The sequence below is a fragment of the Crinia signifera genome, chromosome 5, assembly GCF_055691185.1.
Source record: "Crinia signifera chromosome 5, ASM5569118v1, whole genome shotgun sequence".
NCBI classification, from domain to species: Eukaryota; Metazoa; Chordata; class Amphibia; order Anura; family Myobatrachidae; genus Crinia; species Crinia signifera.
Genome location: NC_139221.1, coordinates 334,320,280 through 334,347,829, shown reverse-complemented (window position 1 = coordinate 334,347,829; position 27,550 = coordinate 334,320,280). Strand labels below are relative to the sequence as shown.

At 58.7% G+C, this 27,550-nt stretch overlaps 2 protein-coding genes across 2 annotated transcripts in view; one reads left to right on the top strand and one right to left on the bottom strand.

The window, feature by feature from the left end:
* BOP1 (BOP1 ribosomal biogenesis factor) overlaps positions 1 to 27,550 on the bottom strand; it is a 72,846-nt gene that overhangs the window by 22,405 nt on the left and 22,891 nt on the right. Inside the window, exons 4-7 of the mRNA XM_083145072.1 lie at positions 7,491 to 7,645; positions 3,645 to 3,762; positions 3,461 to 3,559; positions 45 to 257 (exon numbers count right to left, since the gene is read on the bottom strand). Of these exons, the coding sequence (XP_083001198.1) occupies positions 45 to 257; positions 3,461 to 3,559; positions 3,645 to 3,762; positions 7,491 to 7,645 (585 nt within the window). The remainder of the gene's footprint in view (positions 1 to 44; positions 258 to 3,460; positions 3,560 to 3,644; positions 3,763 to 7,490; positions 7,646 to 27,550) is intronic.
* Positions 11,820 to 23,284, top strand: SCX (scleraxis bHLH transcription factor). The gene is made up of 2 exons (XM_083145067.1): positions 11,820 to 12,670; positions 22,559 to 23,284. Exons 1-2 carry the CDS (start codon positions 12,161 to 12,163, stop codon positions 22,595 to 22,597), a joined length of 549 nt encoding a protein of 182 aa, XP_083001193.1. The 5' UTR covers positions 11,820 to 12,160; the 3' UTR covers positions 22,598 to 23,284.

The following is a 27,550-nucleotide window of genomic DNA, read 5'->3' as shown; positions in this document are numbered from 1 at the left end:
TGTACGGGGCCTCAGCGCCCACCATGCCACCATACAGGACTGACCTCCTCCTCGCTCATCAGGTATTCCGGAGGGGGGTTGTAAGACTGCTCATGCCCAGGAAGGGGGGGTTTGGGGGCAGGAACATGCATTTTGTGCCTCCCCAGGATGGCATTAGGGTCTTCCTGAGCCCACAGGTCATAGTAACTGGGGGCATCCTCTCGAGGCTTGCGGGGACGAATCCAGCCCATCTTTATCGCGTGCACCAACTTAGACACCTGGAATGGAAGACAATGGAAAGTCAGAGACCTGGGCATCCACGCATCCTGCCGGGCCACACATCTAAACCCCCCGGGTCCATGCACACAGGCCATGACTACTTCCAATCCACCCCCCCACCCCCAGGCCGCACATCTAAAGCCCCCTGGGTCCATGCACACAGGCCATGACCACCTCCCATCCACCCCCCCTCCTCCCTCAGGCCACACATCTAACCCCCCCTGGGTCCATGCACACAGGCCATGACTACCTCTACCCACCCCCCGGGCCACACGTCTAACCCCCCCCCCCATGCAAACAGGGCGTGCCTACCTCCCCCCGGGTCCATGCACACAGGGCGTGCCTGCCTCCCTCCGGGCACCATGCACACAGGCCATGACAACCTCCCCCCCGGGCCACAAACTAAACCCCCGCCGGGCCCATGCACACAGGGCGTGCCTACCTCCCCACGGGCCACATGCACACAGCCATGACTACCTCCCACCCACCTCCCCCGGGCCACACGTCTAAACCCCCGTCGGGCCCATGCACACAGGGCGTGCCTACCTCCCCCCGGGCCCATGCACACAGGGCGTGCCTACCTCCCCCAGGGCCCATGCACACAGGGCGTGCCTACCTCCCCCCGGGCCCATGCACACAGGGCGTGCCTACCTCCCCCCGGGCCCATGCACACAGGGCGTGCCTACCTCCCCCCGGGCCCATGCACACAGGGCGTGCCTACCTCCCCCCGGGCCCATGCACACAGGGCGTGCCTACCTCCCCCCGGGCCCATGCACACACAGGGCGTGCCTACCTCCCCCCCGGGCCCATGCACACAGGGCGTGCCTACCTTCCCCGGGGCCCATGCACACAGGGCATGCCTACCTCCCCCCGGGCCCATGCACACAGGGCGTGCCTACCTCCCCCCGGGTCCATGCACACAGGGCGTGCCTACCTCCCCACGGGTCCATGCGCACAGGGCGTGCCTACCTCCCCCCGGGGCCCATGCACACAGGGCATGCCTACCTCCCCCCGGGCCCATGCACACAGGGCGTGCCTACCTCCCCCCGGGCCCATGCACACAGGGCGTGCCTACCTCTCCCCGGCCCATGCACACAGGGCGTGCCTACCTCCCCCGGGCCCATGCACACAGGGCGTGCCTACCTCCCCACGGGTCCATGCACACAGGGCATGCCTACCTCCCCCCGGGCCAATGCACACAGGGCATGCCTACCTCCCCACGGGTCCATGCGCACAGGGCGTGCCTACCTCCCCCCGGGGCCCATGCACACAGGGCATGCCTACCTCCCCCCGGGCCCATGCACACAGGGCGTGCCTACCTCCCCCCGGGCCCATGCACACAGGGCGTGCCTACCTCTCCCCGGGCCCATGCACACAGGGCGTGCCTACCTCCCCCCGGGCCCATGCACACAGGGCGTGCCTACCTCCCCACGGGTCCATGCACACAGGGCATGCCTACCTCCCCCGGGCCAATGCACACAGGGCATGCCTACCTCCCCCCGGGTCCATGCACACAGGTCATGACTACCTCCCACCCCCCCCGGGCCCATGCACACAGGCCATGACTACTTCCAATCCACCCCCCCCCCCTCCTCCCTCGGGCCACACATCTAAACACCCCCCCCCTTAGTCCATGCACACAGGCCATGACTACCTCCACCCACCCCCCGGGCCACACATCTAAAGCCCCCGGGTCCATGCACACAGGCCATGACTACCTCCCATTCACCCCCCCTCCTCCCTCGGGCCACACATCTAAAGCCCCCCCTGGGTCCATGCACACAGGCCATGACTACCTCCACCCCCCCCCCCCCCCCGGGCCGCACGTCTAAACCCCCCCCCCATGCAAACAGGGCTTGCCTACCTCCCCCCGGGCCCATGCACACAGGGCGTGCCTACCTCCCCCTGGGCCCATGCACACAGGGCGTGCCTACCTCCCCCTGGGTCCATGCAAACAGGGCTTGCCTACCTCCCCCCGGGTCCATGCAAACAGGGCGTGCCTACCTCCCCCCGGGCCCATGCACACAGGGCGTGCCTACCTCCCCCCGGGCCCATGCACACAGGGCGTGCCTACCTCCCCCCGGGCCCATGCACACAGGGCGTGCCTACCTCCCCCCGGGCCCATGCACACAGGGCGTGCCTACCTCCCCCCGGGCCCATGCACACAGGGCGTGCCTACCTCCCACGGGTCCATGCACACAGGGCGTGCCTACCTCCCCCCGGGCCCATGCACACAGGGCGTGCCTACCTCCCCCCGGGTCCATGCAAACAGGGCGTGCCTACCTCCCCCGGGTCCATGCACACAGGGCGTGCCTACCTCCCCCAGGGTCCCATGCACACAGGGCGTGCCTACATCCCCCCGGGTCCATGCACACAGGGCGTGCCTACCTCCCCCCGGGCCCATGCACACAGGGCGTGCCTACCTCCCCCCGGGCCCATGCACACAGGGCGTGCCTACCTCCCCCCGGGCCCATGCACACAGGGCGTGCCTACCTCCCCCCGGGCCCATGCACACAGGGCGTGCCTACCTCCCCCCAGGCCCATGCACACAGGGCGTGCCTACCTCCCCCCGGGCCCATGCACACAGGGCATGCCTACCTCCCCCCGGGCCCATGCACACAGGGCGTGCCTACCTCCCCCCGGGTCCATGCACACAGGGCGTGCCTACCTCCCCCCGGGCCCATGCACACAGGGCGTGCCTACCTCCCCCCGGGCCACATGCACACAGGGCGTGCCTACCTCCCCCCGGGCCCATGCACACAGGGCGTGCCTACCTCCCCCCGGGCCCATGCACACAGGGCGTGCCTACCTCCCCCCGGGCCCATGCACACAGGGCGTGCCTACCTCCCCCCGGGCCCATGCCCACAGGGCGTGCCTACCTCCCCCCGGGCCCATGCACACAGGGCGTGCCTACCTCCCCCCGGGCCCATGCACACAGGGCATGCCTACCTCCCCCCGGGCCCATGCACACAGGGCGTGCCTACCTCCCCCCGGGTCCATGCACACAGGGCGTGCCTACCTCCCCCCGGGCCCATGCACACAGGCCATGACTACCTCCCCCCGGGCCACATGCACACAGGGCGTGCCTACCTCCCCCCCGGGCCACATGCACACAGGGCGTGCCTACATCCCCCCGGGCCACATGCACACACGCCATGCGGCCCCACACAGACAATGACAGAAGACGCCAGGCCCCAGTTACCTTTTCTTCTCGATTAGGACGGATGAAGCTCCGCTTGTCGGCGGGTCTGTTAGTAACCGGGTGGATCATGGTCTCATGGGTGAAGAAATCCACTGAGGGCTGAAATAGATGGAAATGGTGAGTGCCGCAGTCACAGACATTACTGCCCCGCCCCTCCCTAAGGTATACGCTCCCTAGTATGCACCTGGTAAGGGTCAAAGTTCACATCTCCAAACTGTCCTCGCTGCAGACGCTCAACGAGATCCACCTGATCATCCGTCAGCTTTATGTCCTGGCCAGTCTTCTTGTCATGCACGGTCCGCCTGAGGGTGGGAGAAAGTTACTCACACTGGGGGGTACCAAGGTTGGGTGACACGACGGAGGTGGTGGATAGTCACTGTCGGGTGCCATGACGGTGGGTGGGGTGTTAGTAGGGCAGAAAGAAGGGGGCATATTGCTGAGGGCACTGTTGGGTGCCATGACAAAGGGGGTGGGGTGGGAGTGGTAGTAGGGCAGACAGATGGGGGCATATTGTTGGAGGCACAGCTGGGCAACATGCTGGGGGGGAGGGGGTAGTGTACTGATCAGATAGGGGGCAGATCACCAGGCTGGGGGGAGGGGGCAGATCACCAGGCTGGAGGAGGGGATAGTATACTGATCAGATAGGGGGCAGATCACCAGGCTGGGGGGAGAGGGAGGGGTGGGTAGTGTACTGATCAGATAGGGGGCAGATCACCAGGCTGGGGGAAGAGGGAGGGGGGTAGTGTACTGATCAGATAGGGGCAGATCACCAGGCTGGGGGGAGGGGGGTAGTGTACTGATCAGATAGGGAGCAGATCACAAGGCAAGGGGGAGGGGGGGGGGGGGTAGTGTACTGATCAGATAGGGGCAGATCACCAGGCTGGGGGGAGGGGGTAGTGTACTGATCAGATAGGGAGAAAGATCACCAGGCTGGGGGAGGGGGGGGGGGGGGGTACTGATCAGATAGGGGGCAGATCGCCAGGCTGGAGGGGGGCGCGGGTTTACTGATCATATAGGGGGCAGATCGCCAGGCTGGGGGGAGGGGGGTAGTGTACTGGTCAGATAGGGGGCAGATCACCAGGCTGGGGGGAGGGGGTGTAATGTACTGATCAGATAGGGGGCAGATCACCAGGCTGGGGAGAGGAGGGGGGGGGGGTAGTGTACTAATCAGATAAGGGTCAGATCATAGGCTGGGGGGAGAGGGAGGGGTGTACTGATCAGATAGGGAGCAGATCACCAGGCTGGGGGGAGGGGAGGGAGGTAGTGTACTGATCAGATAGGGGGCAGATCACCAGGCTGGGGGAGGGGGTGGGGGTAGTGTACTGATCAGATAGGGGGCAGATCACCAGGCTGGGGGGAGGGAGGGGGTAGTGTACTGATCAGATAGGGAGCAGATCACCAGGCTGGGGGGAGGGGAGGGGGGTAGTGTACTGATCAGATAGGGGGCAGATCACCAGGCTGGGGGAGGGGGGGGGGGGGGGGGGGTAGTGTACTGATCAGATAGGGGGCAGATCACCAGGCTGGGGGGAGGGGGAGGGGGGTAGTGTACTGATCAGATAGGGGGCAGATCACCAGGCTGGGGGAGGGGGGGGGGGTAGTGTACTGATCAGATAGGGGGCAGATCACCAGGCTGGGGGGAGGGGGGGGGGGGGGTTACTGATCAGATAGGGGGCAGATCACCAGGCTGGGGGGGGGGGGGGGGGGGGGGTAATGTACTGATCAAATAGGGGGCAGATCACCAGGCTGGGGGAGGAGGGGGGGGGTAGTGTACTGATCAGATAAGGGGCAGATCACCAGGCTGGGGGGAGAGGGAGGGGTGTACTGATCAGATAGGGGGCAGATCACCAGGCTGGGGGAGGTAGGGGGTAATGTTCTGATCAGATAGGGAGCAGATCACGAGGCTGGCGGGAGGGGGGGGTAGTGTACTGATCAGATAGGGGCAGATCGCCAGGGCTTGGGGGATGGGGGGTATATACTGATCAGAAAGAAAGCAGATTGCCAGGCTGGGGGGGGGGGGGGGGTAGTGTTCTGATCAGATAGGGGGCAGATCACCCAGGCTGGGGGGAGGGGGTGGGGTAGTATACTGATCAGATAGGGAGCAGATCACGAGGCTAGGGGGATGGGGGGTAGTGTACTGATCAGATAGGGGGCAGATCACCAGGCTGGGGGGAGGGGGGTAGTGTACTGATCAGATAGGGGGCAGATCACCAGGCTGGGGGAAGGGGGGTAGTATACTGATCAGATAGGGGGCAGATCGCCAGGCTGGGGGAGGGAGGGGGTAATGTTCTGATCAGATAGGGGCAGATCACCAGGCTGGGGGAGGGGGGTGGGGGTAGTGTACTGATCAGATAGGGCAGATCACCAGGCTGGGGGGAGGGGAGGGGGGTAGTGTACTGATCAGATAGGGAGCAGATCACCAGGCTGGGGGGAGGGGAGGGGAGGGGGGTAGGGTACTGATCAGATAGGGGGCAGATCACCAGGCTGGGGGAGGAGGGGGGGGGGGTAGTGTACTGATCAGATAGGGGGCAGATCACCAGGCTGGGGGGAGGGGAGGGGGGTAGTGTACTGATCAGATAGGGGGCAGATCACCAGGCTGGGGGGAGGGGAGGGGGGTAGTGTACTGATCAGATAGGGGGCCAGATCACCAGGCTGGGGGAGGGGGGGGGGTAGTGTACTGATCAGATAGGGGGCAGATCACCAGGCCTGGGGGGGGGGGGGTTCTACTGATCAGATAGGGGGCAGATCACCAGGCTGGGGGGGGGGGGGGGTAATGTACTGATCAAATAGGGGGCAGATCACCAGGCTGGGGGAGGAGGGGGGGGAGGAGGGGGGGGGTAGTGTACTGATCAGATAAGGGGCAGATCACCAGGCTGGGGGGAGAGGGAGGGGTGTACTGATCAGATAGGGGGCAGATCACCAGGCTGGGGGAGGTAGGGGGTAATTGTTCTGATCAGATAGGGAGCAGATCACGAGGCTGGCGGGAGGGGGGGTAGTGTACTGATCAGATAGGGGGCAGATCGCCAGGCTTGGGGGATGGGGGACGGGGGGTATATACTGATCAGAAAGAAAGCAGATTGCCAGGCTGGGGGGGGGGGGGGGGGGTAGTGTTCTGATCAGATAGGGGGCAGATCACCCAGGCTGGGGGGAGGGGGTGGGGTAGTATACTGATCAGATAGGGGGCAGATCACCAGGCTGGGGGGAGGGGGGTAGTGTACTGATCAGATAGGGGGCAGATCACCAGGCTGGGGGAAGGGGGGTAGTATACTGATCAGATAGGGGGCAGATCGCCAGGCTGGGGGAGGGAGGGGGTAATGTTCTGATCAGATAGGGAGCAGATCACGAGGCTGGCGGGAGGGGGGGGGGGTAGTATACTGGTCATATGGGGGCAGATCGCCAGCTTTGGGGACCGGGGGGGGGGGGGGGGGGGGACAGGGGGGGGGGAGTATACTGATCAGATAGAAGGCAGATTGCCAGGCCGGAGGAGTGGGGGGGGTAGTATACTGATCAGATAGGGAGCAGATCACGAGGCTATGGGGAGGGGGGTAGTGTACTGATCAGATAGGGGGCAGATTTCCAGGCTGGGGGAGGGGGGTAGTGTACTGATCAGATAGGGGGCAGATTTCCAGGCTGGGGGAGGGGGGTAGTGTACTGATCAGATAGGGGGCAGATCGCCAGGCTGGGGGGAGGGGGGGGTTTGTACTGATCAGATAGGTGGCAGATCACCAGGCTGGGGGGAGGGGAGGGGGGGGGGGGGGGTAGTGTACTGATCAGATAGGGCGCAGATCGCCAGGCTGGGGGCGGGGGGGGGGGGGGGGGGTAATGTACTGATCAGATAGGGGGCAGATCACCAGGCTGGGGGGAGGGGGGGGGGGAGGTAGTGTACTGATCAGATAGGGCGCAGATCGCCAGGGCTGGGGGCAGGGGGGGGGGGGGGGGTAATGTACTGATCAGATAGGGGGCAGATCGCCAGGCTGTGAGGAGTGTGTGTGTGTGTGTGTGTGTGTGTGGGTGGGGGGGGGTTCCAGCTCACCAGTAATCCGGGTTCTCCATCTTGTCCAGAAATTCCTCCAGCTGGTCCTTATTCCTCAGGGGCTTAAAGATCTTCTTCCCATCCAGGTCATAGCCGATGTGAGGGAAATCCTTGTACCACTCCATGGGGATGTTACCCACAGTGTTCCGGATGTCCTGTGGGAGAGCCGCAGTGAGCAGTCATGTGGGGGCACAGGGCGTTATATACTATATATATCACCATTGTACCGTGTCACCGCCACCTGCCCCGGGCCACCGTCACCCATCCGACTCCGGCCAGTGTACCAATGCCATGCCCACCAGTGTTGTCGTCACCCACCTCCACCCACTCCCGCCAGTGTACCAATGCCATGCCCACCAGTGTAGTCGTCACCCACCTCCACCCACTATCACATGTCCCAGTGACACTACCTGCTCCTGCCCACCGATAGGACCATTATGCCCGCGGCCAGCAGGCGACGCCCCTGTATGGTTCACATGGACAAGCGCAGGGACAATACACACTGCTCCCTGGGATCTGTGATATGTAACCACCCAGCACCAGCCTGCTACACTACAGTGCTGACACTACATTCAGGCATAGCTCCCTACTGTCACCCTGCTACACTACAGTGCTGACCCTACGTCCAGGCATAGCTCCCTACTGTCACCCTGCTACACTACAGCGCTGACCCTACGTCCAGGCATAGCTCCCTACTGTCACCCCTGCTACACTACAGTGCTGACACTACATTCAGGCATAGCTCCCTACTGTCACCCTGCTACACTACAGTGCTGACACTACATTCAGCATAGCTCCTACGTCCCCTGCTACACTACAGTGCTGACCCTACGTCCAGGCATAGCTCCCTACTGTCACCCTGCTACACTACAGCGCTGACCCTACGTCCAGGCATAGCTCTCTACTGTCACCCTGCTACACTACAGTGCTGACCCTACGTGCAGGAATAGCTCCCTACTGTCACCCTGCTACACTACAGCGCTGACCCTACGTCCAGGCATAGCTCCCTACTGTCACCCTGCTACACTACAGCGCTGACCCTACGTTCAGGCATAGCTCCCTACTGTCACCCTACTACACTACAGCGCTGACCCTACGTCCAGGCATAGCTCCCTACTGTCACCCTGCTACACTACAGCGCTGACCCTACGTCCAGGCATAGCTCCCTACTGTCACCCTGCTACACTACAGCGCTGACCCTACGTTCAGGCATAGCTCCCTACTGTCACCCTGCTACACTACAGCGCTGACCCTACGTCCAGGCATAGCTCCCTACTGTCACCCTGCTACACTACACTGCTGACCCTACGTCCAGGCATAGCTCCCTACTGTCACCCTGCTACACTACAGTGCTGACCCTACGTCCAGACATAGCTCCCTACTGTCACCCTGCTACACTACAGTGCTGACCCTACGTCCAGGCATAGCTCCCTACTGTCACCCTGCTACACTACAGTGCTGACCCTACGTCCAGGCATAGCTCCCTACTGTCACCCTGCTACACTACAGTGCTGACCCTACGTCCAGGCATAGCTCCCTACTGTCACCCTGCTACACTACAGTGCTGACCCTACGTCCAGGCATAGCTCCCTACTGTCACCCTGCTACACTACAGTGCTGACCCTACGTCCAGGCATAGCTCCCTACTGTCACCCTGCTACACTACAGTGCTGACCCTACGTCCAGGCATAGCTCCCTACTGTCACCCTGCTACACTACAGTGCTGACCCTACGTCCAGGCATAGCGCCCTACTGTCACCCTGCTACACTACAGTGCTGACCCTACGTCCAGGCATAGCGCCCTACTGTCACCCTGCTACACTACAGTGCTGACCCTACATTCAGGCATAGCTCTCTACTGTCACCCTGCTACACTACAGTGCTGACCCTACGTGCAGGCATAGCTCCCTACTGTCACCCCTGCTACACTACAGTGCTGACCCTACGTTCAGGCATAGCTCCCTACTGTCACCCTGCTACACTACAGTGCTGACCCTACGTCCAGGCATAGCTCCCTACTGTCACCCTGCTACACTACAGTGCTGACCCTACGTCCAGGCATAGCTCCCTACTGTCACCCTGCTACACTACAGTGCTGACCCTACGTCCAGGCATAGCTCCCTACTGTCACCCTGCTACACTACAGTGCTGACCCTACGTCCAGGCATAGCTCCCTACTGTCACCCTGCTACACTACAGTGCTGACCCTACATTCAGGCATAGCTCCCTACTGTCACCCTGCTACACTACAGTGCTGACCCTACGTGCAGGCATAGCTCTCTACTGTCACCCTGCTACACTACAGTGCTGACCCTACGTCCAGGCATAGCTCCCTACTGTCACCCTGCTACACTACAGTGCTGACCCTACATTCAGGCATAGCTCCCTACTGTCACCCTGCTACACTACAGTGCTGACCCTACGTTCAGGCATAGCTCCCTACTGTCACCCTGCTACACTACAGTGCTGACCCTACGTGCAGGCATAGCTCTCTACTGTCACCCTGCTACACTACAGTGCTGACCCTACGTCCAGGCATAGCTCCCTACTGTCACCCTGCTACACTACAGTGCTGACCCTACGTGCAGGCATAGCACCCTACTGTCACCCTGCTACACTACAGTGCTGACCCTACGTCCAGGCATAGCTCCCTACTGTCACCCTGCTACACTACAGTGCTGACCCTACGTGCAGGCATAGCTCTCTACTGTCACCCTGCTACACTACAGTGCTGACCCTACGTCCAGGCATAGCTCCCTACTGTCACCCTGCTACACTACAGTGCTGACCCTACGTCCAGGCATAGCTCCCTACTGTCACCCTGCTACACTACAGTGCTGACCCTACATCCAGGCATAGCTCCCTACTGTCACCCTGCTACACTACAGTGCTGACCCTACGTGCAGGCATAGCTCCCTACTGTCACCCTGCTACACTACAGTGCTGACCCTACGTTCAGGCATAGCTCCCTACTGTCACCCTGCTACACTACAGTGCTGACCCTACGTTCAGGCATAGCTCCCTACTGTCACCCTGCTACACTACAGTGCTGACCCTACGTGCAGGCATAGCTCCCTACTGTCACCCTGCTACACTACAGTGCTGACCCTACGTCCAGGCATAGCTCACTACTGTCACCCTGCTACACTACAGTGCTGACCCTACGTCCAGGCATAGCTCCCTACTGTCACCCTGCTACACTACAGTGCTGACCCTACGTGCAGGCATAGCTCCCTACTGTCACCCTGCTACACTACAGTGCTGACCCTACGTCCAGGCATAGCTCCCTACTGTCACCCTGCTACACTACAGTGCTGACCCTACGTCCAGGCATAGCTCCCTACTGTCACCCTGCTACACTACAGTGCTGACCCTACGTGCAGGCATAGCTCTCTACTGTCACCCTGCTACACTACAGTGCTGACCCTACGTCCAGGCATAGCTCCCTACTGTCACCCTGCTACACTACAGTGCTGACCCTACATTCAGGCATAGCTCCCTACTGTCACCCTGCTACACTACAGTGCTGACCCTACGTGCAGGCATAGCTCCCTACTGTCACCCTGCTACACTACAGTGCTGACCCTACGTGCAGGCATAGCTCCCTACTGTCACCCTGCTACACTACAGTGCTGACCCTACGTTCAGGCATAGCTCCCTACTGTCACCCTGCTACACTACAGTGCTGACCCTACGTTCAGGCATAGCTCCCTACTGTCACCCTGCTACACTACAGTGCTGACCCTACGTTCAGGCATAGCTCCCTACTGTCACCCTGCTACACTACAGTGCTGACCCTACGTCCAGGCATAGCTCCCTACTGTCACCCTGCTACACTACAGTGCTGACCCTACGTTCAGGCATAGCTCCCTACTGTCACCCTGCTACACTACAGTGCTGACCCTACGTTCAGGCATAGCTCCCTACTGTCACCCTGCTACACTACAGTGCTGACCCTACGTCCAGGCATAGCTCCCTACTGTCACCCTGCTACACTACAGTGCTGACCCTACGTTCAGGCATAGCTCCCTACTGTCACACTGCAGTGGGAGGGGCAAGCCGCATGTGCGTCATAGCTCCCTACTGTCACACCGCAGTGGGAGGGGCAAGCCCCATATGAGTCAGCGAGGGGAGTATAATAAGTTATCTATGAGCAGATTTAGGCGTGATAACCCATATTCATGAATGTAGCCCGTATATCCCCGGTACCGGACACAGCGGGAACCACCCGTTTACCGATGTCACCGTGCCATACATCATATAGGGAATGATAATCGCTAACCACGGGCACAATACGCAGAGACGCTCGCCACGCGACCCCTCAGTCCTGTACGTTTATTCTGCTAGAGCAGAGACAATGATGAACCAGGCGAGGGAAGCACAAGGGTTAACGCCGTCTCGTTAAGAAGCACAGGCCAGTCTAGGCTGTTAAATCCCACAGCCGTCTGGGGACTCCCTCCCCCCTCATCCAGCTTCCGATGGAGCCCCCCCCTACTCGTGTCTGCTGCCGGCTGAGGGAGGACCAGACCCACTCTCAAGGGTCACTATAAAAAGTCAATCACAGCTGCAGCCCAGCCAGACGGAGGGCTGCACTCCACACGTGTGAGAGAGAAGAGGGGGAGCGATGACCAGCGGAGGACAGTGAGAGAGACCATCACATACACATAGACATGTCCTTCGCAATGCTTCGCCATGCCCCTCCTGCCCGCTTCCTATACCCGGACATCAGCATGCTCTCAGACGACGAGGACAGCGGCAGCGACAGCTCGGGGTGTGGGGAGAAAGGCTTCCATCACTCTGACAGAAGTGGCAAAAGGGGAGACAAGAAATGTCCACAGCTGCAGCGGGAGCCAAGGCAGCGCCACACTGCCAACGCCCGCGAAAGGGACCGAACCAACAGCGTCAACAACGCCTTCACAGCCTTGCGCACGCTCATCCCGACAGAGCCGGCCGACCGCAAGCTCTCCAAAATAGAGACTCTCCGCCTAGCCTCCAGCTACATCTCACACCTTGGGAATGTACTACTTCTCGGGGACACCTGTGGGGACGGACAACCCTGCCACACTAGTACCCCCTACTACCAGCATCACCCGACCACTGCCAGCCCCAAGCACAGAGAGGCCGAGCAAGGCCAACCAAAACAGATCTGCACCTTCTGCCTCAGCAACCAGAGGAAGATGGTGAGTAACCCAACTACCAGGTATGGGGGAACCTCACAGGGTGGCATGGTATATGGACCTGCTGTACTCCTTGTGGCCTAGACCACTGCTCATGCACTTCCAGGCCAGGGAATGCACTGTGGGGGACACCCAACTTCCTGACAGTCCATTGAACTACACTAGGTGTGGTGCCATCAGCTTAACAACATTCCCAAAAAATGTAATAGGTTACACATTGAGGTGGACAGGTCATTACATACACCTCACATAATGTAATATGTCCAGGACTGAGGTAGAATTACCACTTCCCAGTCCTCACCTAGAGTGATGTGACCAGGTCTGAGGTCAGATCCTCAGGGAGAAGAGTGAGGTAGAGGTACCACTTCCCAGTCCTCACCTACAGTGATGTGCCCAGGTCTGAGGTCTGATCCCCGGGGAGGAGAGTGAGGTAGAGGTACCACTTCCCAGTCCTCACCTAGAGTGATGTGCCCAGGTCTGAGGTCAGATCCCCGGGGAGAAGAGTGAGGTAGAGGTACCACTTCCCCGTCCTCACCTAGAGTGATGTGCCCAGGTCAGATCCCGGGGGAGGAGAGTGAGGTAGAGGTACTACTTCCCAGTCCTCACCTAGAGTAATGTGACCAGGTCTGAGGTCTGATCCTGGGGAGGAGAGTGAGGTAGAGGTACCACTTCCCAGTCCTCACCTACAGTGATGTGCATAGGTCTAAAGTCTTATCCTGGGGAGGAGAGTGATGTAGAGGTACCGCTTCCCAGTCCTCACCTAGAGTAATGTGCCCAGGTCTGAGGTCAGATCCCCGGGGAGGAGAGTGAGGTAGAGGTACCACTTCCCAGTCCTCACCTAGAGTGATGTGCCCTGGTTTGAGGTCAGATCCCAGGGGAATATAGTGAGGTAGAGGTACCACTTCCCAGTCCTCACCTAGAGTGATGTGCCCAGGTCTGAGGTCAGATCCCAGGGGAATATAGTGAGGTAGAGGTACCACTTCCCAGTCCTCACCTAGAGTGATGTGACCAGGTCTGAGGTCAGATCCCGGGGAGAAGAGTGAGGTAGAGGTACCACTTCCCAGTCCTCACCTACAGTGATGTGCCCAGGTCTGAGGTCAGATCCCCGGGGAGAAGAGTGAGGTAGAGGTACCACTTCCCAGTCCTCACCTACAGTGATGTGCCCAGGTCTGAGGTCAGATCCCCGGGGAGAAGAGTGAGGTAGAGGTACCACTTCCCAGTCCTCACCTAGAGTGACGTGACCAGGTCTGAGGTCAGATCCCGGGGAGGAGAGTGAGGTAGAGGTACCACTTCCCAGTCCTCACCTAGAGTGATGTGACCAGGTCTGAGGTCAGATCCCCGGGGAGGAGAGTGAGGTAGAGGTACCGCTTCCCAGTCCTCACCTAGAGTGATGTGCCCAGGTCTGAGGTCAGATCCCTGGGGAGGAGAGTGAGGTAGAGGTATCGCTTCCCAGTCCTCCCCTAGAGTGATGTGACCAGGTCTGAGGTCAGATCCCCGGGGAGGAGAGTGAGGTAGAGGTACCGCTTCCCAGTCCTCACCTAGAGTGATGTGCCCAGGTCTGAGGTCAGATCCCCGGGGAGGAGAGTGAGGTAGAGGTATCACTTCCCAGTCCTCACCTAGAGTGACGTGACCAGGTCTGAGGTCAGATCCCCGGGGAGGAGAGTGAGGTAGAGGTACCACTTCCCAGTCCTCACCTAGAGTGACGTGACCAGGTCTGAGGTCAGATCCCCGGGGAGGAGAGTGAGGTAGAGGTACCACTTCCCAGTCCTCCCCTAGAGTGATGTACACAGGTCTGAGGTCAGATCCCCGGGGAGGAGAGTGAGGTAGAGGTACCACTCCCCAGTCCTCACCTAGAGTGATGTGACCAGGTCTGAGGTCAGATCCCGGGGAGAAGAGTGAGGTAGAGGTACCACTTCCCAGTCCTCACCTAGAGTGATGTGCCCAGGTCTGAGGTCTGATCCTGGGGAGGAGAGTGAGGTAGAGGTACCACTTCCCAGTCCTCACCTAGAGTGATGTGCCCAGGTCTGAGGTCTGATCCTGGGGAGGAGAGTGAGGTAGAGGCACCTCTTCCCAGTCCTCACCTAGAGTGATGTGACCAGGTCTGAGGTCAGATCCCCGGGAGGAGAATGAGGTAGATGTACCACTTCCCAGTCCTCACCTAGAGTGATGTGACCAGATCTGAGGTCAGATCCCGGGGAGGATAGTGAGGTAGAGGTACCGCTTCCCAGTCCTCACCTAGAGTGATGTGCCCAGGTCTGAGGTCTGATCCTGGGGAGTAGAGTGAGGTAGAGGCACCTCTTCCCAGTCCTCACCTAGAGTGATGTGCCAAGGTCTGATCCTGGGGAGGAGAGTGAGGTAGAGGTACCGCTCCCCAGTCCTCACCTAGAGTGATGTGCCCAGGTCTGAGGTCTGATCCTGGGGAGGAGAGTGAGGTAGAGGTACCGCTCCCCAGTCCTCACCTAGAGTGATGTGCCCAGGTCTGATCCTGGGGAGGAGAGTAAGGTAGAGGTACCACTTCCCAGTCATCACCTAGAGTGATGTACCCAGGTCTGAGGTCTGATCCTGGGGAGGAGAGTGAGGTAGAGGTACCGCTTCCCAGTCCTCACCTAGAGTAATGTACCCAGGTCTGAGGTCAGATCCTGGGGAGGAGAGTGAGGTAGAGGTACCACTTCCCATTCCTCACCTAGAGTGATGTACCCAGGTCTGAGGTCTGATCCTGGGGAGGAGAGTGAGGTAGAGGTATCACTTCCCAGTCCTCACCTAGAGTGATGTACCCAGGTCTGAGGTCTGATCCTGGGGAGGAGAGTGAGGTAGAGGTACCACTTTACAGTCCTCACCTAGGGCCTTATTTTGGTTCATTCTTTCTGACAAAATCCTTCTTAGATGGACAAAACCATGTGCACTGCAGGGGGGGGCAGATGTAATATGTGCAGAGAGAATTAGATTTGGGTGAGTAATTTTGTTTCTGTGCAGGGAAAATACTGACTGCTTTATTTTTACACTGCAATATAGATCTCACTTTGAAGTAAAACCCCACCCAAATCTAATTCTCTCTGCACAAGTAACACCTGCCCCACCTGCAGTGCACATGGTTTTGCCCATCTAAGAAGGATTTTGTCAGAAAGAATTAACCAAAATAAGGCCCCTAGAGTGATGTACACAGGAATGAGGTCTGATCCTGGGGAGGAGAGTGAGGTAGAGGTACCGCTTCCCAGTCCTCACCTAGAGTAATGTACCCAGGTCTGAGGTCTGATCCTGGGGAGGAGATTGAGGTAGAGGTATCACTTCCCAGTCCTCACCTAGAGTGATGTACCCAGGTCTGATCCTGGGGAGGAGAGTGAGGTAGAGGTACCACTTCCCAGTCCTCACCTAGAGTGATGTGACCAGGAATGAGGTCTGATCCTGGGGAGGAGAGTGAGGTAGAGGTACCGCTTCCCAGTCCTCACCTAGAGTAATGTACCCAGGTCTGATCCTGGGGAGGAGAGTGAGGTAGAGGTATCACTTCCCAGTCCTCACCTAGAGTGATGTACCCAGGTCTGATCCTGGGGAGGAGAGTGAGGTAGAGGCACCACTTCCCAGTCCTCACCTGGAGATATGTGCCCAGGTCTGAGACGAGATCTCTGGAGTACAGGGAGGTGGACATGCCATTACCTGGACCTCACCTGGAGTATAGTGTCCAGGAGAGTAATGCAATTACTCCAGGTGAGATCCATGAATTGGTATCTCCACCTCCCTGGTCCCCCATGGAAAGTTGACCTCAGACGTGGACACATTATACTAGGTGAGGTCTATGTAGAAAACAATAAGTTACCTTTGTATCTAATATAAAGATGATCTCAATCTAAACTGAGAATGAGTAGAGCATAATAGTGACATTATCTGACATTAGCCAGTAACTAGGGGTCTGTACAAAATATACACTGTGCCCTGGCCCAACAGGAACACGTTCCCCCTTTGTATCTCAGGTATAGCTGGGGGAGGGGGTGCACAGTACAGGGGGCCGGTGTTACACTGAGGTCACATCGATGCCAGTCAGTAATATGGCGGCCTGCACTGCACTCTCCGGAATACGCGCAGTCAGCGCAGCCATTGCCACCATGTCTGTCTTCTTGCTGCCCCAGGTCTTATTTATCAGTAGCTCTCACATATACATATATATATATATATATATATATATATATATATATATATATATATATATATACACACATTATATATATATATATATATATATATATATATATATATATATATATATATATATACACACACACACACACACAGACATATACACTGGAGCGGACACCTGGCAGATCACTTAGCGCTGCCGTCGCCGGAGTAATCTGACCACGAGACTCTCAGAACACGAAGCCTTTGCCCAAATTTTCCATTTTTAAAGCAGATGATGGACGGAGGTTTCTGCGTTAGTGGAAAGACACAGAATACCAGAGCAGGCACGTAAACAGCCCCCCTTCCCCCCTGCCGGAATGTGTCAGAACCACAGACAGCAGCCGCACTGTAGGAAGCAACACTTCCATCAGTGTGAGAGCAGGTCACATCACCATTGCTCACTGCACGCTGCCACATCGCAGCAGGCTCTCACACACACACACAGGATCCAGTAGTCGCACAGAAGTGAGTTACCGCCGGTATAATATATAAAAGCGTTCGCTAGTGTCCCCGTCAGAGGTCCAGAGGAATATACAGAGAGGGGGGCCCTCACCAGAGCATTAGAGGCTATTTCATGTATTGTCACATAAGTGTCACCGACGTGCCGGTTGGGTAAGAACCTTTCCCAAGACTAGATCATTCCTTAGCCTATTGACAAGGCCAGAATTCTGCGGTTCTTAGCAGACTGACACGTCGACACGGAGGAGACACTTCTGTGACCATTAAGGCTCTTCCGAGACCCTATATAGCTCGTGGTCCCATTTCTGTCCACTATGTCGTGCCCCCCAAATACGCCATGGAATAAGAAACGCCCTATTTAGGGAGAGATTGACAGACATGTGCGGCAGGAGATGGCAAGTCGTCAGGGCGCAGGGGTGAGATCAAAGCAGAAAAGGCTACCATTGCAACACCGTGCTGCACTGCAGGGAGGCAGATGTAACATGTGCCTCTGGGTAACACTGTGCTGCAATGCAGGGGGGCAGATGTAACGTGTCTCTGGGTAACACTGTGCTGCACTGCAGGAGGCAAATGTAACATGTTTCTCTGGGTAACGCTGTGCTGCACTGCAGGGGGCAGATATAACATGTGTCTCTGGGTAACACTGTGCTGCACTGCAGGGGGCAGAAGTAACATGTAGAGAAAGTTAGATTTGGGTGGGTTGCATTGTTTCTGTGCAGGGTAAATACTGGCTGCTTTCTTTTTACGCACATAGTATCCCTGCTGTGTACCTATAACAGTGCACAGTATAATACGCACACAGTATCCCTGCAGTGTACCTATAACGCAGTGCACAGTATAATATGCACACAGTATCCCTGCAGTGTACCTATAACGCAGTGCACAGTATAATACGCACACAGTATCCCGGCAGTGTACCTATAACGCAGTGCACAGTATAATACGCACACAGTATCCCGGCAGTGTACCTATAACACAGTATACAGTATAATACGCACACAGTATCCCGGCAGTGTACCTATAACACAGTATACAGTATAATACGCACACATTATCCCGGCAGTGTACCTATAACAGTGCACAGCATAATCCGCACACAGTATCCCGGCAGTGTACCTATAACGCAGTGCACAGTATAATACGCACACATTATCCCGGCAGTGTACCTATAACAGTGCACAGCATAATCCGCACACAGTATCCCGGCAGTGTACCTATAACGCAGTGCACAGTATAATACGCACACATTATCCCCGGCAGTGTACCTATAACAGTGCACAGCATAATACGCACACAGTATCCCGGCAGTGTACCTATAACACAGTATACAGTATAATACGCACACAGTATCCCGGCAGTGTACCTATAACACAGTATACAGTATAATACGCACACAGTATCCCGGCAGTGTACCTATAACAGTGCACAGCATAATACGCACACAGTATCCCGGCAGTGTACCTATAACACAGTATACAGTATAATACGCACACAGTATCCCGGCAGTGTACCTATAACACAGTATACAGTATAATACATACACAGTATCCCTGCAGTGTACCTATAACGCAGTGCACAGTATAATACGCACACAGTATCCCTGCAGTGTACCTATAACGCAGTGCACAGTATAATACATACACAGTATCCCGGCAGTGTACCTATAACACAGTATACAGTATAATACATACACAGTATCCCCGGCAGTGTACGTATAACACGCACATAGTATCCCCGCAGTGTACCTATAACACAGTGTGGCCATATTACTGAACTGCATAACAGACATTAGAATCATGCACAACCCCCCCCCCCCTTCCCCTTCTTTCCCTATTCCAATAAATTGCTTCTCTGATGGGCCCAGATATTATTTCACTGTTACAGGCGGTCAGCGACATGGAAAACAAATTCCTTTAAAATAACGTATTCAATCTCTGCTGAACAAAAGACAATTTTCACAGACCTGGGGTAGGGTGGGCTATGCGGGGTAGTGTGCCCCCTCCAGGACAGGGGGAGACCAGGAACAGAGGGTGGGCTGTGTGGGGTAGAGCGCCCCCTCCAGGACTGGGGGACACCAGGTACAGAGGGTGGGCTGTGCGGGGTAGAGCGCCCCCTCCAGGACTGGGGGAGACCAGGTACAGAGGGTGGGCTGTGCGGGGAAGAGCGCCCCCTCCAGGACTGGGGGAGACCAGGTACAGAGGGTGGGCTGTGCGGGGTAGAGCGCCCCCTCCAGGACTGGGGGAGACCAGGTACAGAGGGTGGGCTGTGCGGGGTAGAGCGCCCCCTCCAGGACTGGGGGAGAACAGGTACAGAGGGTGGGCTGTGCGGGGTAGAGCGCCCCCTCCAGGACTGGGGGAGACCAGGTACAGAGGGTGGGCTGTGCGGGGTAGAGCGCCCCCTCCAGGACTGGGGGAGAACAGGTACAGAGGGTGGGCTGTGCGGGGTAGAGCGCCCCCTCCAGGACTGGGGGAGACCAGGTACAGAGGGTGGGCTGTGTGGGGTAGAGCGCCCCCTCCTGTGCAGGGGGAGACCAGGTACAGAGGGTGGGCTGTGCGGGGTATAGCGCCCCCTCCAGGACAGGGGGAGACCAGGTACAGAGGGTGGGCTGTGCGGGGTAGAGCGCCCACTCCTGTGCAGGGGGAGACCAGGTACAGAGGGTGGGCTGTGCGGGTAGAGAGCCCCCTCCAGGACAGGGGGAGACCAGGTAGAGAGGGTGGGCTGTGCGGGGTAGAGCGCCCCCTCCAGGACTGGGGGAGACCAGGTAGAGAGGGTGGGCTGTGCGGGGTAGAGCGCCCCCTCCTGTGCAGGGGGAGACCAGGTAGAGAGGGTGGGCTGTGCGGGGTAGAGCGCCCCCTCCAGGACTGGGGGAGACCAGGTAGAGAGGGTGGGCTGTGCGGGGTAGAGCGCCCCCTCCAGGACTGGGGGAGACCAGGTACAGAGGGTGGGCTGTGCGGGGTAGAGCGCCCCCTCCTGTGCAGGGGGAGACCAGGAGACCAGGTACAGAGGGTGGGCTGTGCGGGGTAGAGCGCCCCCTCCTGTGCAGGGGGAGACCAGGTACAGAGGGTGGGCTGTGCGGGGTAGAGTGTCCCCTCCTGTGCAGGGGGAGACCAGGTACAGAGGGTGGGCTGTGCGGGGAAGAGCGCCCCCTCCAGGACAGGGGGAGACCAGGTACAGAGGATGGGCTGTGCGGGGTAGAGCGCCCCCTCCTGTGCAGGGGGAGACCAGGTAGAGAGGGTGGGCTGTGCGGGGTAGAGCGCCCCCTCCAGGACAGGGGGAGACCAGGTACAGAGGGTGGGCTGTGCGGGGTAGAGTGCCCCCTCCTGTGCAGGGGGAGACCAGGAGACCAGGTACAGAGGGTGGGCTGTGCGGGGTAGAGCGCCCCCTCCAGGACTGGGGGAGACCAGGTACAGAGGGTGGGCTGTGCGGGGTAGAGCGCCCCCTCCTGTGCAGGGGGAGACCAGGTACAGAGGGTGGGCTGTGCGGGGTAGAGTGTCCCCTCCTGTGCAGGGGGAGACCAGGTACAGAGGGTGGGCTGTGCGGGGTAGAGCGCCCCCTCCTGTGCAGGGGGAGACCAGGTACAGAGGGTGGGCTGTGCGGGGTAGAGCGCCCCCTCCAGGACTGGGGGAGACCAGGTACAGAGGGTGGGCTGTGCGGGGTAGAGCGCCCCCTCCTGTGCAGGGGGAGACCAGGTACAGAGGGTGGGCTGTGCGGGGTAGAGCGCCCCCTCCTGTGCAGGGGGAGACCAGGAGACCAGGTACAGAGGATGGGCTGTGCGGGGTAGAGCGCCCCCTCCTGTGCAGGGGGAGACCAGGTACAGAGGGTGGGCTGTGCTGGGTAGTGTGCCCCCTCCAGGACTGGGGGAGACCAGGTACAGAGGGTGGGCTGTGCGGGGTAGAGCGCCCCCTCCAGGACAGGGGGAGACCAGGTAGAGAGGGTGGGCTGTGCGGGGTAGAGCGCCCCCTCCAGGACTGGGGGAGACCAGGTACAGAGGGTGGGCTGTGTGGGGTAGAGCGCCCCCTCCTGTGCAGGGGGAGACCAGGTACAGAGGGTGGGCTGTGCGGGGTAGAGCGCCCCCTCCTGTGCAGGGGGAGACCAGGTAGAGAGGGTGGGCTGTGCGGGGTAGAGCGCCCCCTCCAGGACTGGGGGAGACCAGGTACAGAGGGTGGGCTGTGCGGGGTAGAGCGCCCCCTCCAGGACTGGGGGAGACCAGGTACAGAGGGTGGGCTGTGTGGGGTAGAGCGCCCCCTCCTGTGCAGGGGGAGACCAGGTACAGAGGGTGGGCTGTGTGGGGTAGAGCGCCCCCTCCTGTGCAGGGGGAGACCAGGTACAGAGGGTGGGCTGTGCGGGGTAGAGCGCCCCCTCCAGGACTGGGGGAGACCAGGTACAGAGGGTGGGCTGTGCGGGGTAGAGCGCCCCCTCCAGGACTGGGGGAGACCAGGTACAGAGGGTGGGCTGTGTGGGGTAGAGCGCCCCCTCCTGTGCAGGGGGAGACCAGGTACAGAGGGTGGGCTGTGCGGGGTAGAGCGCCCCCTCCTGTGCAGGGGGAGACCAGGTACAGAGGGTGGGCTGTGCGGGGTAGAGCGCCCCCTCCTGTGCAGGGGGAGACCAGGTACAGAGGGTGGGCTGTGCGGGGTAGAGCGCCCCCTCCAGGACTGGGGGAGACCAGGTACAGAGGGTGGGCTGTGCGGGGTAGAGCGCCCCCTCCTGTGCAGGGGGAGACCAGGTACAGAGGGTGGGCTGTGCGGGGTAGAGCGCCCCTCCAGGACTGGGGGAGACCAGGTACAGAGGGTGGGCTGTGCGGGGTAGAGCGCCCCCTCCAGGACAGGGGGAGACCAGGTACAGAGAGTGGGCTGTGCGGGGTAGTGTGCCCCTCCAGGACTGGGGGAGACCAGGTACAGAGAGTGGGCTGTGCGGGGTAGAGCGCCCCCTCCAGGACAGGGGGAGACCAGGTACAGAGGGTGGGCTGTGCGGGGTAGAGCGCCCCCTCCTGTGCAGGGGGAGACCAGGAGACAAGGTACAGAGGGTGGGCTGTGCGGGGTAGAGCGCCCCCTCCTGTGCAGGGGGAGACCAGGTACAGAGGGTGGGCTGTGCGGGGTAGAGCGCCCCCTCCAGGACAGGGGGAGACCAGGTACAGAGGGTGGGCTGTGCGGGGTAGTGTCCCCTCCTGTGCAGGGTGTCTATGGGTATGAAGGAATAATTAGGGGGATTGGGATTTGGTTATTCCTAATGTGATTCTCACCCATGTTCTCTTCTCTCCTGCAGGGAAAAGACAGAGAGCGGAAAACCACCATCAGAACCTAATGAAGGCTATAGGGGGAACACAGACCCCCATTGATACCCCCAAATCAGAAACTGAAGGCAGACCCCCCCTTCTGCATCACCAGCCAGGAAAGTTCTCTGTCCGTTCACACACTGGGGGAAGACCACCACGGCCAGACGGAACCTGGGATGCAGCTGGAAGACCGCGGTCTGGTACGGAGCAGGGGAGGCCAGCATGGTGTACCGGTGTCAGAGAGACCAGGGGCATAGACTCTGATGGACAGCCCTCTCTAGCGGCCTCTCCTGGAGGAGACACATTACTGCACAAGCTTCCATAGACACTCAAACCATTTCCTTCTCCATTATATCACCAGGTAACCCCGCCCCCCAGGGGGCAGCAATCACCAGGTAACCCCGCCCCCCAGGGGGCAGCCATCACCACGCCCCCGGACTGGACTCCGTACATTGGAGGAGGCATACCATGTAACCAGTCCAGGGCACACAGACAGCCCGCAGAGGGAGATATCATCTCCTCAGTCCCATTATAAAGAACGTATATATAGATTCCGGCAACCTAATATTAGCCAACACGGAGACGGACACCGACAGCCTCCCAGCATGCACTGCGGTCTCCGTGGCCTATGTAACAGGACAGTGACCTATGGACACATTGTATCTATATTATTTATCATGTCTGACTGTAAAATAAAGAGACATCGCTTATTTACACCGCATCTGTCTCATTGGTTTACATCATAGGGGTGTGCCCCTCCCCCTGCAGGGTCATAGAGCCGTATTACATCATAGGGGACTGCCCCTCCCCCTGCAGGGTCATAGAGCCGTATTACATCATAGGGGACTGCCCCTCCCCCTGCAGGGTCATACAGCCGTATTACATCATAGGGGTGTGCCCCTCCCCCTGCAGGGTAATACAGAAGCTACGTCACGTGAGGTGTGCCCCTCCCACTGCAGGGTGACACAGAAGCTACGTCATAGGGGTGTGTCCCTCCCACAGCAGGGTGACACAGAAGCTTCGTCACGTGGGGTGTGCCCCTCCCCCTGCAGGGTGACACAGAAGCTACATCACGTGGGGTGTGCCCCTCCCCCTGCAGGGTGACACAGAAGCTACGTCACGTGGGGTGTGTCCCTCCCACAGCAGGGTGACACAGAAGCTACGTCATAGGGGTGTGTCCCTCCCACAGCAGGGTGACACAGAAGCTACGTCATAGGGGTGTGTCCCTCCCACAGCAGGGTGACACAGAAGCTAAGTCACGTGGGGTGTGCCCCTCCCCCTGCAGGGTGACACAGAAGCTACGTCACGTGGGGTGTGCCCCTCCCACAGCAGGGTGACAGAGGTGGCTATGACACACGGTGTACACCGCTCTCCCCGCAGGGTGACAGAGGGGGCTATGACACACGGTGTACACCGCTCTCCCCGCAGGGTGACAGAGGGGGCTATGACACACGGTGTACACCGCTCTCCCCGCAGGGTGACAGGGATGCGGTCATTCGTCAGAATGCATTTAGGTCTACAGTCATTAGGTCGACCCCACTAGGTCGACTGGCAGGAAGGTCGACCTGACTTAAGGTCGACATGGGCCAAGGTCGACATGACTTAAGGTCAAATTTGCATAAAGGTCGACATGAGGAAGGTCGACTGGTCATAAGGTCGACATGGGTTTTCCACTGTTTTTTGAGCCGACATGTGCCGACAGGCGGTATTTCATGCCCTACCATCCACTAGGGCGTGGTGGGAGAATAAAATAGTGTGCCGAGCGCAGCGAGGCACCGTGCCCGAAGCATAGCGAGCGATGCGAGGGTCCGATTCTCATTGCCAACTGTGTCCATGTCGACTGTGTCGACATTCGGATAAAAAAACAGTGAAAAACCCATGTCGACCTTATGACCAGTCGACCTTCCTCATGTCGACCTTTATGCAAATTCGACCTTAAGTCATGTCGACCTTGGCCCATGTCGACCTTAAGTCAGGTCGACCTTCCTGCCAGTCGACCTAGTGGGGTCGACCTAATGACTGTAGACCTAAAATCATTCTGACGAATGATCCCAACCCGGGTGACAGAGGGGGCTATGACACACGGGGTACACCGCTCTCCCCGCAGGGTGACAGAGGGGGCTATGACACACGGGGTACACCGCTCTCCCCGCAGGGTGACAGAGGGAGCTATGACACAGGGGGTACACCGCTCTCCCCGCAGGGTGACAGAGGGAGCTATGACACAGGGGGTACACCGCTCTCCCCGCAGGGTGGCAGAGGGGGCTATGACACACGGGGTACACCGCTCTCCCCGCAGGGTGACAGAGGGAGCTATGACACACGGGGTACACCGCTCTCCCCGCAGGGTGACAGAGGGAGCTATGACACACGGGGTACACCGCTCTCCCCGCAGGGTGGCAGAGGGAGCTATGACACACAGGGGGTACACCGCTCTCCCTGCAGGGTGACAGAGGGGGCTATGACACACGGGGTACACCGCTCTCCCCGCAGGGTGACACGGCTGCACAGGACACTACACGCTGCAGACAGGGTTAATGTATCAGGGTGTTTAGTTTCGGAGGAGATGGGCTATAGGAAAATATCCCTCAGATCCGCTGGGGTTTGGCAGCTTCTGCTTCATTCCACCCCGGAACGTGGCCAAATAAACCCTTCCAGCCCCGCGCCACAGACACTGCGCCAACAGCTGGGGGGGCAGCTACCGTCTGGTGCCCGCAGGGGATACCTGCACCCAACTCCAGCACAGCACATGTACCCCCTGCCACACCAGAGAGGGGATGTTCAATTTACCCCAGCAATGAAGTGATCCCAATGAATCACGCAGCGATCACACACTGACAGATTTCCACTATTCTTCTCTTCCATTTTGCTTATAGAAGAAAAATCAAATCAAAATTAAGTCGGCATCAAACGGCTTTTCCACATCCGATCCCGATGCGCATTCACATTTAGGGGCAGATTTATTAAGCTTGGAGAAGAGATAAAGCACCAGCCAATCAGCTCTCAACTGTCTTTTTCAAACACAGCTGATTGGCTGGTGCTTTATCTCCAGTTTATCTCTTCTCCCAGCTTAATAAATTTGCCCCTGTATGTCTTCCCAGGCAAACCTATATCGTAGCACTCAATGGCGTATCGTGTGTACCCACTATTACCCCAATCAGCGCTCCGCGTGGCACAATTGTTATCCTGTGTACACATGGTGAGATTCTGACCATCTACGGCCCGATGTGCGCTCCAGGTTAGTGACATCGCACCGCGTGTACACAGGAGACATGTGCCATTAACCCTTGCCCAACCAGTAACGGCTCCTCACCCATCATTAACCCTTACACGGCATCATGTGCAGCCGACACCTGCACATTAGTGTCTCACACCAGAGCCAGGACCAGCCAACGTCTAGGCCCTGAGTGTCCCCGGACAGAAGAGCTAGCACTCAGCGTGGAACGGCGTTATTCAGAGTGACAGCATCTGGGGACGGCCTGAGTCTGATCCTAAACTGCTCCAGCTGTGGAGGGGAAGCGGCAGGTGGGGGTAGGGGGATCCCCTGTGCCTGTCTGGGGCGGGAGGAAGCCAGCTCACCTCTGGAACACTTCACTCTCTCCTCATCTCCCCCCCCACGGGACAATAATCCCCCCACTCTCCTCCTTCCTAAGACCCTGGATCACTTTACAAGAGCCCCCTCCGCTGGGCCGCCTGCCTCCCCCGCAGCAGGTGACTCTTTAACCCCCTGCCGGCTGTCCATAAAGGAAACATCCTGAATTATGGTTCAATAAGTAAACAGGAGGGGTCACAAGCGATTAACCCATGGTGTTCCGGTAGTGGCGTGCTGCGACACAGGCGAGAGAATATACAACCAGCCGCGGCACTCAGCGAACCGGGGAATCTCTCTCGGTTTTAATAACAGCCGGTTGCTCACGCTATGAACACAGCAGTAATGAGCGGGAACCTACAGCCACTTACACCCAACAGCGTTACACCCCAGCGGGTATCTGAAGCTGCAAGGAAAGGCCCTACACACAGGGACTCACTGCACCCAGAGAGGAGACACCACAGATACCTCCACACAGGGACTCACTGCACCCAGAGAGGAGACACTACAGATACCAGCAGTTACCTCCACACAGGGACTCACTGCACCCAGAGAGGAGACACCACAGATACCTCCACACAGGGACTCACTGCACCCAGAGAGGAGACACTACAGATACCAGCAGTTACCTCCACACAGGGATTCACTGCACCCAGAGAGGAGACACCACAGATACCAGCAGTTACCTCCACACAGGGACTCACTGCACCCAGAGAGGAGACACCACAGATACCTCCACACAGGGACTCACTGCACCCAGAGAGGAGACACTACAGATACCAGCAGTTACCTCCACACAGGGACTCACTGCACCCAGAGAGGAGACACTACAGATACCTCCACACAGGGACTCACTGCACCCAGAGAGGAGACACCACAGATACCTCCACACAGGGACTCACTGCACCCAGAGAGGAGACACTACAGATACCAGCAGTTACCTCCACACAGGGACTCACTGCACCCAGAGAGGAGACACCACAGATACCTCCACACAGGGACTCACTGCACCCAGAGAGGAGACACTACAGATACCAGCAGTTACCTCCACACAGGGATTCACTGCACCCAGAGAGGAGACACCACAGATACCAGCAGTTACCTCCACACAGGGACTCACTGCACCCAGAGAGGAGACACCACAGATACCTCCACACAGGGACTCACTGCACCCAGAGAGGAGACACTACAGATACCAGCAGTTACCTCCACACAGGGACTCACTGCACCCAGAGAGGAGACACTACAGATACCTCCACACAGGGACTCACTGCACCCAGAGAGGAGACACTACAGATACCAGCAGTTACCTCCACACAGGGACTCACTGCACCCAGAGAGGAGACACCACAGATACCTCCACACAGGGACTCACTGCACCCAGAGAGGAGAC

Excerpts from the sequence above, each read along its gene's own strand:
- SCX (XM_083145067.1), top strand. The coding sequence starts at position 12,161 with ATGTCCTTCGCAATGCTTCGCCATGCCCCTCCTGCCCGCTTCCTATAC. Across the intron at positions 12,671-22,558 it reads TCAGCAACCAGAGGAAGATG|GGAAAAGACAGAGAGCGGAA; the intron begins GTGAGTAACCCA and ends TCTCTCCTGCAG.